The sequence below is a fragment of the Gymnodraco acuticeps genome, unplaced genomic scaffold, assembly GCF_902827175.1.
Source record: "Gymnodraco acuticeps unplaced genomic scaffold, fGymAcu1.1, whole genome shotgun sequence".
In the NCBI taxonomy this organism is placed as follows: Eukaryota; Metazoa; Chordata; class Actinopteri; order Perciformes; family Bathydraconidae; genus Gymnodraco; species Gymnodraco acuticeps.
In genome coordinates this window covers 1,656,734-1,668,447 of record NW_022992313.1, presented here as the reverse complement: position 1 = coordinate 1,668,447, position 11,714 = coordinate 1,656,734, and the positions used below count along the sequence as shown (strand labels likewise).

Here is an 11,714-nt window from a genome sequence, read left to right as displayed (position 1 = left end):
TTATAGTGCAATGTTTGCACTAACACCATATTTATATAAAAATAAAGGCAATGAACAGTTACATGTCTCTACTTACATAAGGGTGTCTGCACAATCTCACATTACAGCAACAAAATCCTGCGGTTTTTGGCAAACCGAGTACCAGAAAATATACATTTAAAAAAAACAAAAAAAAAACGTTTTCATTGTTAGGGGGGCCAGTAAGTAAAAAATCACAAATCATCACAAAAGTAAGAACATTTCAATTTGCATAGCAACGATTTAGAGTGCAGTGTCGCCACAACCAATGAACTTAATAATACATTAAAGCACAGCTTTAACCTTGTTAAACATATGTCAGCATATTGTAGCACAAAACCCGGCTTGTAGAGAAGAACAGAGAAACCCTTTCTATGTGTGATCAGCCTACACATCGGTTAGCCTTCTCAATGGATATATTACTGTTAACAACAAACAAATCTGTTCATTCTTTTTGGAATATCCCTTTTTTTTTTACATTGTAAAATGTCAGAAAATTCTTGTTGACTATTTTAAAATCCTCGGCTGGTGTCATATACAGTCTCAATCACAAATATATTCAATCAACATAAACAGAGAAAATCCTCACTTTCAAAATTGATGAATAAATAAAACATGATGAACTTGGTTCTGCATAAATGATCAAAATACTTGAACTTATAGAATAAGTTATAGGATACGTTTACAGTCGTATTCTGTCAGAAGGCTGTGAAGTTACAAGAGTTTGGGATGTTTAAAAAAATATATACATTCTCAATAGATTAGTGCATCTCAGTTAAATCACTAATCATCAGCGTGTGAGATGAATAGAGAACTTTGGTCGAGCAGATACTGGCAGCTTCTTGCATTATCATTACTATAGACTCTGAGAAGTAATAGAAGAAGAGCAGAAAACTAGCTATCTTTCCTTAAAGGGGTAGTATATTCTTATAAGTAGATGCAGTATATAATTTTAACTTTACCTTAGTGTATTTTATGCCTTCTGATAGCCCTTTCTGATGGGGAACTTAAGCCGCTATCTGTGCTCTCTTTTGAGACACCAGACCTCATCAAAAGTCAGGTCTCCTGCTGCCTTGATCAGTTTGTATGTCCAATTAATTCAAAACATGGCATGGGTCAAACTCTGACTATAGATAAGTATCATATTCAACCCTGCTTCTCAGCATCCAAACTGTCCCTTTACGTTTCCATGGGGTTAAAGGTGCAAACTACTTGCAGAGCAGATGTAGGTGATCCTAACGGTCAGATTACTGAGGCAGAAGGTCAGCACCGAAGAACACACGGTCTTCGTTCCCAACAATAAGTTCCTGGCATGATGATGTCACTCGCAGTATGCTGTCAGCATCCAGGAAGAACAGGCCGGCTGTATAGAGGGATTTATTCCACCTCTTCAATTTCTTACTCACGGTGTCTACTGACATCAGGAGAGGTTGATCAAGTTTGTAACTTTTCTGCAGAACAAACACTGTGCTCTTGAGCCTCAGGTTACAGTGGAAGTGACTCTTGCTCTCATAGGTGATCTGCAGGAAGACTCTGTAGATGCCGGCTCGGGGCACGACAAGGCTTCCCCCGGAGTAGATGAAACCTCCAAGACAGAAGGCATTTCCCTTATCACTCTCCCATAGAAGATAATCCCCATCAGTCTTATTGCCTGTAGGAGCTAAGGACGAGAGCAAACAGGTACAAGTGAGGTGATGACTGTTTCTGCTGACGGGTCCTTTTCTGACATTTTCACGAAAGCTGTGAATATGCTAAAGCACAGAAAAGCAACTATTTGCCATTAAAAGCCAAATGTTTTTATAACAACCAATCTCTTCAGTGCCTGTTTTGACTGATAATATGATCCCATCCATCAGTGAGGAGGAAACACAGGAGGTATTCTGGTCAAATCAAAACGTCATGAGGAACCAAAGTATTGCTCAGGGTTCCCCTTACACATTTCTGCTTCGTGTTGTGCCATTCTACCGGCTGGGAAATATGTAAGGACAGAAAAAAGACAGAATTCCCTGCAGAATAGTAAATAGGGCTGCATTTATTTTTTAGTATCGATAAATATCATATGACAACACAGAAAAGCTGGTAAGGCTAAAAACTGCATTGTCTTGCATGCACGGCAGAGATTGTTAACTGCTACCCCTCGATTCCACCGGGTCCATCTGCGTCGCGGTTTTGGTCCGGCGTCATACCCTACCGGGGGCGTTTCAGGAGCATTTCAGAAGCGGAGCGTCTTGCCTGCCGGCTCGCAGTTTTTGTTGATTTGGGCATATTTCCTGGACAGGCTACTTTGTACAGACAAAGTTAATAATAATTGTAATATTCCAGTTATAAACGACATGAATCAAAGATGTGTTGCTGTATTTTAGTGGTAAAAAAATGCATTCATCATCATAATTATTCTATATATATATATATATATATATATATATATAATTTACACAGTGCCTGTAAACCGGAGGAGAACGCTGGCATTTCTCCTCCTACTTGAAAGACTACGGAGGGATAGGGTCTGCAAATTAGTTTATTTGGGGGATGGGACGGATGCTGTCACCGGTCCACTTCCTGCCCGGTGCCTCTGCAACGCCTCGCGTCGAAAAATTTACTTGAATCCTATTTTGAGCGGAGCCCAGCGCCGAGACGCTTCTGAGCCGTAACGCGGCGCATCTGGTGGAATAGCACCCATTGACTGGAGTGGCCGCGATCTTTGCGAACGCCGCGGCGCAGCCGTAACACGGCCGTAACGCGACGCAGACGGACCCGGTGGAATCTAGGAGTCGACACAGTGGTCAGTGTCAACTTTAGAGTCGACACACCCCTAACCCTAACCCTACAGCTACAATTGAAAATGTAGTCGATTGTTGTCTCTATAATATGATTATAAATTAAAAACATAAGTCTATATTCCTATACATGTTCCTATGGTTTGTTTTGTTTAAGTTGTGTAACACCAAAATACTATAGACTATTAAAATTGACGCGGTACATGTTGTGTTTACTGCCAAGCTGTTCTTCTTTCTTATCCTAGAGCAAGACCATCAAAGTCAAAATAAGCACCAATATTTGTATCTTTGTTGACTTCACTCTGAAACAAACATCAGTGCCTTTCTAGAAAAGTCTGTAGAACCCTAACCCTGCAGTCTAGCGCTCATTTGCTACCTGTTAGCATGGCACTTGGATGGCCAGAGTTTTTCTGTTGCTGCTGTTCGAAGCTGCCCCCTACAAGACAAATCAAAGGTTGCTCAACACATGAATGAACAACTGCTTTCACAACATAACCTTTAATCTCAGTAGGATATAAATATGTACCTGATGCTTGTCTCTCAGGCTTCATCGTCTGCTGTAAGGAAACGCATTACACTTTGTATAATTAACAATGAAAATGCAAGACATTAGAATAACACAGACAAAAGGAATAATACAATACTTTAAATGCAGAAGAAAGTGTTTATTATAAGCACAACTGTAATTGCAATTGCTATTTATACAATAAGTATATTTTAACAAATACATGTGTTAATGTAGTTATTACATTGTTAAGTCTATGCCATTGTAAAAGCAGAACAGTATTTATTCAATTAGCATATTACAATATTCCTAGAAATGAACTAACTGAGGATCTAAATGTACAGTAAGTGATGATCGACAGCCTTCTGCTTCAGTGAAACTGTGTCGGAGGGTCATACACTGAATGAACAAAACATGTAAATAGTTAAATGTGCACCGTTTGAATGCACTTACCAAAGGGGCGGGTATTCGTCGGGAAACGCCGGTGTTCCAGATTAACTGGTTCCCTCGTCAACTGGTTCCCCGATCAACTGGGGTGATTTTCGATCGCTGCTTCTGTCGTTTACATAAATCTTTTGGTATATTTGGCTCGGTAGGAAGACTTTGATGCACATTCAGTACCAGTGTGTGAGGTTGTGGTTACGATGGAGATATCCGGACGCGAACAGCGGGGACTACAAAAAGAAAAACGAGTTGACTGGGGATGTCTGTTCAAAACATTGCGAGCTCCAATAAATCATTTAAACCAGTGCTGGAATTGGGCCGGTACTCACCGGTACGCAGTACCGGCACTTCTGGTTCTGACCCATGGAGTACCGGCACTTCTTGCTCAGTACCGGCATGCTGGCGGTACTCCGGTACTCATGCACCGTGCCAGTACTCAACACTCTCCCGCCGTTCTTATTATACATCCATATATATATATATACAGCCGCCCGGTACTCAGTAGATGCGTCATGAGGTGCCGAAAGGACATTCTCATCGCTCTAACCACTGGAGTTTCACAGCGGCTGTCAGCTGTTTACTCCTGTCATTCAAACAGAACGTGCTGGAGAGGGGGCGGGGCTTATCTTCTCCATGTAAATACTGTGGTGGAAACGACTATGTCAAAATTAACCTATTTGACCGTGATTTAATAGTAATACACGTTTCAAAATAATAATAATAATAATAATAATAATGCCGAAGTAACAACATACTGAAAACTGTTAGTAAAACCATGTTTTAATGCTTTACAATTTGCATACCTAGATGCACGTGTGTTGTGTTTATGCAGTGCAACTCCCACCCAGTGGGTGGCTATGTAGAGTGATAGAACAGAGCAGGCACGCCCCCGAGAGAAGGAAAGCAAGTCACGTCACAAATTAGCATTTCTAAAATGTTAGCGTGGATTAATAAAAGTGCAAAAAGACAGCGGTTGTCGCCGGAAGAAACTTCAAATACAGAGAATGCTGTGCCTGTGTTGGAAATTGTGTCTGATGGGGAGCTTTCTTTGGTTGATCCTCCTGCTCCAAGTTCTAGTGCATTAGCATTAGCACTAGCTCCGCCGCCTCCTCCAGAGCCTCTAACGTTAGCTGCTGCTGGCGCAACTGCCACCACCAACACCGGGCAAAGCGATGCACCTGACTGCTGGACAACGGACCAGGTGCAATATTTTTGCAAGACCAATGCATGGCTCCTTCTTAAAGATAAGAAGCTAGGATGTCGGATATGCAGAGATGTCAAATCTTTGGGAATACACACTGGACAAGGACTGAAACTGTCAACTGAATGGGGTGAGTGTGCAGTGTCCTCATTTCGGTGTTGACAAGGGCAAACAACAAGCTAGCCTGAGAAAAAAAATCAAAGAACATAAAGAATCACAAGCCCATGTAAAAGCTGCTGACATCCTTACATCTGCTTCACGTGAAACTATTCAACATCAAGTGCAGTCTATGCATAAATCTGAATTAGACACCACTATCAGAGTTTTTCGAACGGCATATAAAATTGGCAAACATAGCCGGCCATTCACAGACATGCCAATTGATTTGAATGTACAGAAACTGAATGGGCTGAACGTGGGCAGGGTTTTGCACTCCAATAAAACCTGTGGCGAAATCATCGACCACATAGCTCATGAGCTGAAGAAAAAAATGGCAAAAGACATTACAGAAAAGCAAAGAAAACTCTGTGTTTTGGTCGATGAATCTACCACTATTAGTGGTAAAACGGTGCTTGTTGTGTGTCTACGCTCAGCATTAGCTGATGCTGAGACCGAAACGTTTTTTTGGGAGCTGATCGAGTTGGATGGAACAACGGCTGATGACATCACAAAGGCGTTAATGGAGTGTCTTGGAAGAGATTTTAACGAGGACTTTTTAGGTCAGTGTTTCGTTTCTTTTGCATGTGATGGGGCTTCAGTCATGCTAGGGAAGAGAACAGGCGTTGCTACCCAGTTGTGTAGTAAATTCCCAAGCCTGTTTGTGTGGCACTGCTCCAATCATCGTCTAGAGCTGGCAGTTGGGGATGTGGTCAAGGAGGTCTCAGGGCTCAATCATTTCCAGATCTTTTTTGACAAACTCTATTCCTTGTTCCATGCCTCCCCCAAAAATCAAAGGCAGTTAGTGCAGTGTGCGCAAGCAGTCGGACAGCGTCTCCTGGTGATAGGGCGTGTTTTGTCCATCCGCTGGGTGGCTTCAAGTGAAAGGAGCGTCAGAGCAGTCTGGGAAAACTACCGAGTGCTTCATGATCACTTCACAAATGCTGCAAACGACACGAGCAGGGATTCCAGAGACAGAGCAAAGTACAAGGGCCTGGATGATGTGCTCACATCTGCAACGTTTGTCAGCAATCTGGGACTGATGTACGATGCGCTCACAGAGCTCAGCGACCTCTCTCGGCAACTCCAAAAAAGAGAGATGACACTGCCTACAGCAGATAGGCTCTTAACTCGAGAAATACGAGTTTTTGAATCCATGGTCACCATGCCTGGCCCACACATGACTACAGTTCATACAGCTCTAGCTGAGAAGTCCTTCAAGGGTGTTGCCCTGCGTGAGAATGGCAGGCTTGTACAGATTCATGCAGGTCAGTTTTTCCGCAGTATGGTAGAGAATCTGAGACACAGAATGACTTCCACAACCTCCTCTCATGTCAGCACAAGAGAAATCCCATTACATGGCCGGGAGGCCCGGGACAATCAGCTAATCCAGGACATGAAAGTTATCCATCCTGGAAGTTGGCCTGAAGAGGAGTTAGACGTACAGTATGGGGACGTAGAGGTGCTACGTTTGTGCGAAGTGCTGAAAGTGGACAGAAGAGAGACTGTTCAGGGCTTTCGCGAATACAAGGAAACCAGGGCATCCCGTACACCTGCTGCCATGGAGCCTCTACTGAAAGCAGTCCGAACCATCGCTGTCTCCACTAGTGAGTGTGAGCGGGCATTCAGCTGCATGAACGATATCCTTACTGCAAAAAGGAATGCTCTCTCTGTCAGCCGACTGTCCAGCCTGGTTTTCATTAAATGTAATGGACCATCACTAGGACAGTTCAATCCGGAACAGTATGTGAGGTCCTGGCTGGCAAAGGGAAGGAGAAGTGCTGATGAAAGAGCCTGTCCAGCTCCAGCCCCTGATACTGATGTCCCCAAGGCCTTTTCTAACAATGTGAAGTATATTGCAAAGCAGCTCACCCAGTGAGAAGACTTTTGGCATAATGTGCCGATTTGTACAGATCCTGGAGATAGAAGGACTTCAGACCAACCAGGGAGTTATCTGATCAGCTTGGTGTTCAATGTAACTCTTTACCATGGCTCAGACTTTGTTACTTGCAGTTACAGTTTCTCATTTTAGATTGTGCAAATTTTGCATTTGTTTTTACATGTTCTTTGTTCATGCTCTTTATCATTTTTCTGAGTTGGAAAGTTAGATTGCATCATAGTTTACTTTATACATATTTGTATTCTTCAGTGGTGAAGTATATTGCAAAGCAGCTCAGCCATGTGAGAAGACTTTTGGCACTTTTTCGTTTTTCGTTTTCTGAGTTGGAAAGTTAGATTGCATTCAAAATGTACAGAAATACTTAATTTTGTTAAAGATTTTTATAAAAAATGCTTCTGACCAGAGCTTTGTTTCCTTGTCATTAATGTTGAACACCACCAGAGGGGCTCTCACCTGAAAGGTCTCTGCTTCATGTGTCTTCAGCAGAAGATCTAGACTTTGATTGCTATATTTTCAGTTAATATTGACCTTACTGAGCTTTAGCCATATCCGCTGCCTATCATAAAAAATGTTAAGTACAGTGAACCTTTCTAAAATATACAGTAGTAAAGAGACAAACCCACCAGCATTATAGTAGCCAAATTCTTGTTTGTGGGCTGTATATATAAAATTGACTTGAAAAAGTTGCTGATTTTAGAGTACTGGCACCTTTTTCATTCCAATTCAAGCACTGATTTAAACCAGCTATTGTTGCCAGACTTATTACTGAATATCGTTCTTAATGTGATACCAAGTCCATCTGAGACCTGTGTACACCTTCAGACAGCCTCCAAGTGAAGCACACGGTGTTTACTCACAGTTTGAAAGCAGCGTGGAGAAGTCTTCAGCTGTGAACTGTAAACTGTGATCCTCTCAGGGAAAAATGGGATCCGCCCAGGTTAAACTGTGTTACGACTTCTGTGGCTATCTACCAGCGATCATGATTAATATGAAAGACTACACACACATCCCTTTTATAAAAACAGTATTCTGCAGCACTCATCCAGATAAGATGTGACTGTTAACTCGTTTTGCAAAGATAGCAGCAGAAATGTCATTGCTGCTTGGGATATTTAGACTTTAAAATGCTGATGGGTCATTAATGTTGGTCTCGGCAAACAATATTAGGAATCCTCTATTCAAACATAATATTCAGTGTGCATCGACATGAAAATAACAAAAAAGTTCATGCTGGACTCAAACCCGAGTCCCAACAGCAAAAATCACTCGGGCCCTGCGCGTTATGAGTGCGCCACGGATCTACACAAAGTGTTACACCACCACACTTTAATGTCTTCGATGAACCTTGTTAAAAAGTTCCAGAAAGATGCAACCCGACCATCATTTATAATGTGAGCGAATGTATCTACACTTATAATATACATATTATAGTAGGCATTTGCTTAGAAATAGTATATAGGCTACTGACTGAGGTCTGTATCAAGCCTCACTAAGACCCACCGAGATCAGATATCCTAGTTGATCAGCCTGCGAGCCCACATTATGTTGTGATAACTGTTAATTGTACATATAAATGTGTTCCAGTGCACATAAAGTTCCAATATGCAAATCAGGCCATGTGTGTCGTTACATTTGCCATGCAACATTATGCTATAATATAATATTTAGCCTCATAATATAGACATTTTTAAACGCTAACTTTTTAAATAGGCCCCCATTTCCTTTTGCTCTGTCTGCTAATGCAGTAGCTGCTGGGATGTAAACCTGGACCAAAGCTGTTGCGCTAGAAACAGAATGCAATTAAAAAAAGGTTTATATTCTAGCAATACTGGCTGTCTTTTCTGTCTTGCGACAGACTCACCAAAATAAAATACTTTACAGCATAGGCATCACGTCCCCTATGGTGTGCTAAGGGCTAATTTTACATATTGCAACTATAATAACAGTTGCCAAATTCATGCTCTAATATGCAATGCAAGCTTTGCTTCTGTAGATAGACTTACTCATTAGTGTGACAGAAGGAAAGACAACAACAATGATAGTAATGATTCAGTATCAGCTTTATTTGGCATGTGTACACACACAAGGAATATAGCCAGGGGCGGCGGGTACTGTAGGCTAGGGAAGGCTAAGCCTTCCCAAATATTTTTGTCACTGCATGCAAGAAAAATATAATGTATAATGTGTGTGTCTTTGACATTAGCGCTGCTATGCAGCCACCTGTGCCCTGTACCACGAAGCCAGTTCAACAGACCCTGAATACGTTTGAGTTATCTTAACTAACCCTAACAAACGAGATCTCGCTAAGCGGTCATACGACGCTGGTTATCAACTCGGGAAATCAAGCCAGAGTTTCTCTCTCCAGCTGAGAGCGCGTTCACGTGAAAGGGGCGGGGTTAGCAACGTTTAGCAGCGTCATACTTCATTAATGAAAAGTAAACTAATATTAGACAAATATGAACTTTAAACATCCATGACTTAAACATATAATTCTACATTAACAGTTTCATGATATCACTGCCCTGTCTAAAACACAAGTGGATCTGACTTTAATTACATTTGACTTGAGTGTTTCGTCAAACTTAATGTATTGCTTAAAATAATACAGTATGTGACACTGTGAGTGTTGCACGGCCAGATACGGCTCGAGAAGCTGACTCAGATAAGGAAATATATGATATATTATGATATGATCTGATTGATGATGTGATATGAATGATAAGTGTGACACGTCGGCGTCTTCTCTGCATACGGCAGTTTACACTGTATTTCCTTTATCATGTAATATGACTTGATAGATTTAAACTCCGCACACTGAGCTCTGATTTGTCAGCAGGCGGTGCTTTCACTGAGTTGAGCTCTTTTCTATAGACGCCGGGGGCGGGTAGCGTCAGGTAAAAAAAGTAGCCTTCCCAATCCTGAGCCTCATGCGCCGCCTATGAATATAGCCTTTTTCTGTCCTGTTGGGATCCAAACCACACAGCGATGGATGTACAGAGAATACTGTTTTTATAAAAGGGATGTGTGTGTAGTCTTTCATATTAATCATGATCGCTGGTAGATAGCCACAGAAGTCGTAACACAGTTTAACCTGGGCGGATCCCATTTTTCCCTGAGAGGATCACAGTTTACAGTTCACAGCTGAAGACTTCTCCACGCTGCTTTCAAACTGTGAGTAAACACCGTGTGCTTCACTTGGAGGCTGTCTGAAGGTGTACACAGGTCTCAGATGGACTTGGTATCACATTAAGAACGATATTCAGTAATAAGTCTGGCAACAATAGCTGGTTTAAATGATTTATTGGAGCTCGCAATGTTTTGAGCAGACATCCCCAGTCAACTCGTTTTTCTTTTTGTAGTCCCCGCTGTTCACGTCCGGATATCTCCATCGTAACCACAACCTCACACACTGGTACTGAATGTGCATCAAAGTCTTCCAACCGAGCCAAATATACCAAAAGATTTATGTAAACGACAGAAGAAGCGATCGAAAATCACCCCAGTTGACGAGGGAACCAGTTAATCCGGAACACCGGTGAGAAGGCTGCTGTACGCAAACTAGTTTAGGGTTTATTTGGACTTCCAGAGCACTTTGGTACAACGTTAAGACAACTCTAGCTAGCATTGAAACGTCGACCCATTTAAAATGCGTAACCGTGCAACGTCCTGTCCTTTGTGATTAGGAACCGCGAATAAAAACTCGCGAGCAGTTGCGTCAATTTAGTTAAAACTAGCTAGTTACTTTGAATGGCACAGATTTCAAAAATAATTAACACTTTATTTAGCCACTGTTGGAGTGTAGAGGTTACCTGGCTGTCCGGTGACACGGGGTGGCCTCGCCCTCCGAGCACCACCGTGAGAAGGAGAGCCAGAGCAGCGAGGATGAGGAGCAGCAGCCCCACGGTCACACACTGAGCCATGGCCGGGGGTCGCGTCTGTCTCCGCGGGGCAGGCTGGACCAGAGAGAGCGGCTGTAACGCCCCCTCCCCTCCGCAGCAGCAGCAGCAGCGCTCGGCCTCCATTTGTAGCTCAGTCTCCGGCTCCAATCCTGCATCTCTATTTATCAGCCTGCTGTCGCCCACGTTGACAATCTCTGCATTCGCAAGGAGTCTCGATTAAACCGAGTTTCAGTGAGTGTCACGACTCAAACATGAACTTCCTCTTCCTGCACTTTGTTTTCCGGACACTTCTCACGTTTCCACCTCAGCAGGCGACAGGGATTATCAACAAGAACGTCCACACTCCCACCTGGTTTCAGAAGTTGGCCCATCATAGGAATGTATTGATGTTTCTCCTGTCCAGTATCACATGACATGAGCCTGATACAGGGACGTGCACAGACATTTGCAGGGGCTATTGCTCTAAACTGGAAAAAGCACCTCCCCCCGAAAAAAAATATAAGACCTTTTGAAAATTGTAACTTGTTTTTAATGTAAAAGAAACCAAACGATTTTTACATCAACTAAATTGAACAGTAATTCACATCTCATAACAAAATAAGCTAAGGCGACTACTTGCATTCGGTGACTTGATTTTAAAAATGTTTTGCGGTCCAAAATATCTAATGTTAGGAACTATTAAAGACAAAATGGGGACAATTCTGTTCCAATGTAGTTTGACCATTGTAACTGTTGTGCAGGACATACTGATAAAATAGGGCCTCTAACTAATTACCTTAAATAAACTCACTAATTAATTAAACCAGTTCAATAC

At 42.2% G+C, this 11,714-nt stretch overlaps 1 protein-coding gene across 2 annotated transcripts; it reads right to left on the bottom strand.

Annotated features, from left to right (window-relative positions):
- Window positions 1-466: 466 nt before the first annotated feature.
- LOC117541207 (lymphotoxin-alpha-like) lies at window positions 467-11,316 on the bottom strand. 2 transcript variants are annotated; one of them, XM_034208365.1, is made up of 4 exons: window positions 10,811-11,316; window positions 3,322-3,349; window positions 3,172-3,231; window positions 467-1,678 (listed from the first exon to the last, which is right to left on the bottom strand). In XM_034208365.1, the coding sequence occupies exons 1-4, from the start codon at window positions 11,021-11,023 to the stop codon at window positions 1,266-1,268; spliced, it is 714 nt and encodes a 237-aa protein (XP_034064256.1). In that variant the 5' UTR covers window positions 11,024-11,316; the 3' UTR covers window positions 467-1,265. The 2 variants fall into 2 exon arrangements, with proteins under 2 accessions (XP_034064256.1, XP_034064254.1); XM_034208363.1 differs by having other exon boundaries at window positions 3,322-3,352; window positions 10,811-11,307.
- Between the last annotated feature and the right edge of the window lie 398 nt (window positions 11,317-11,714).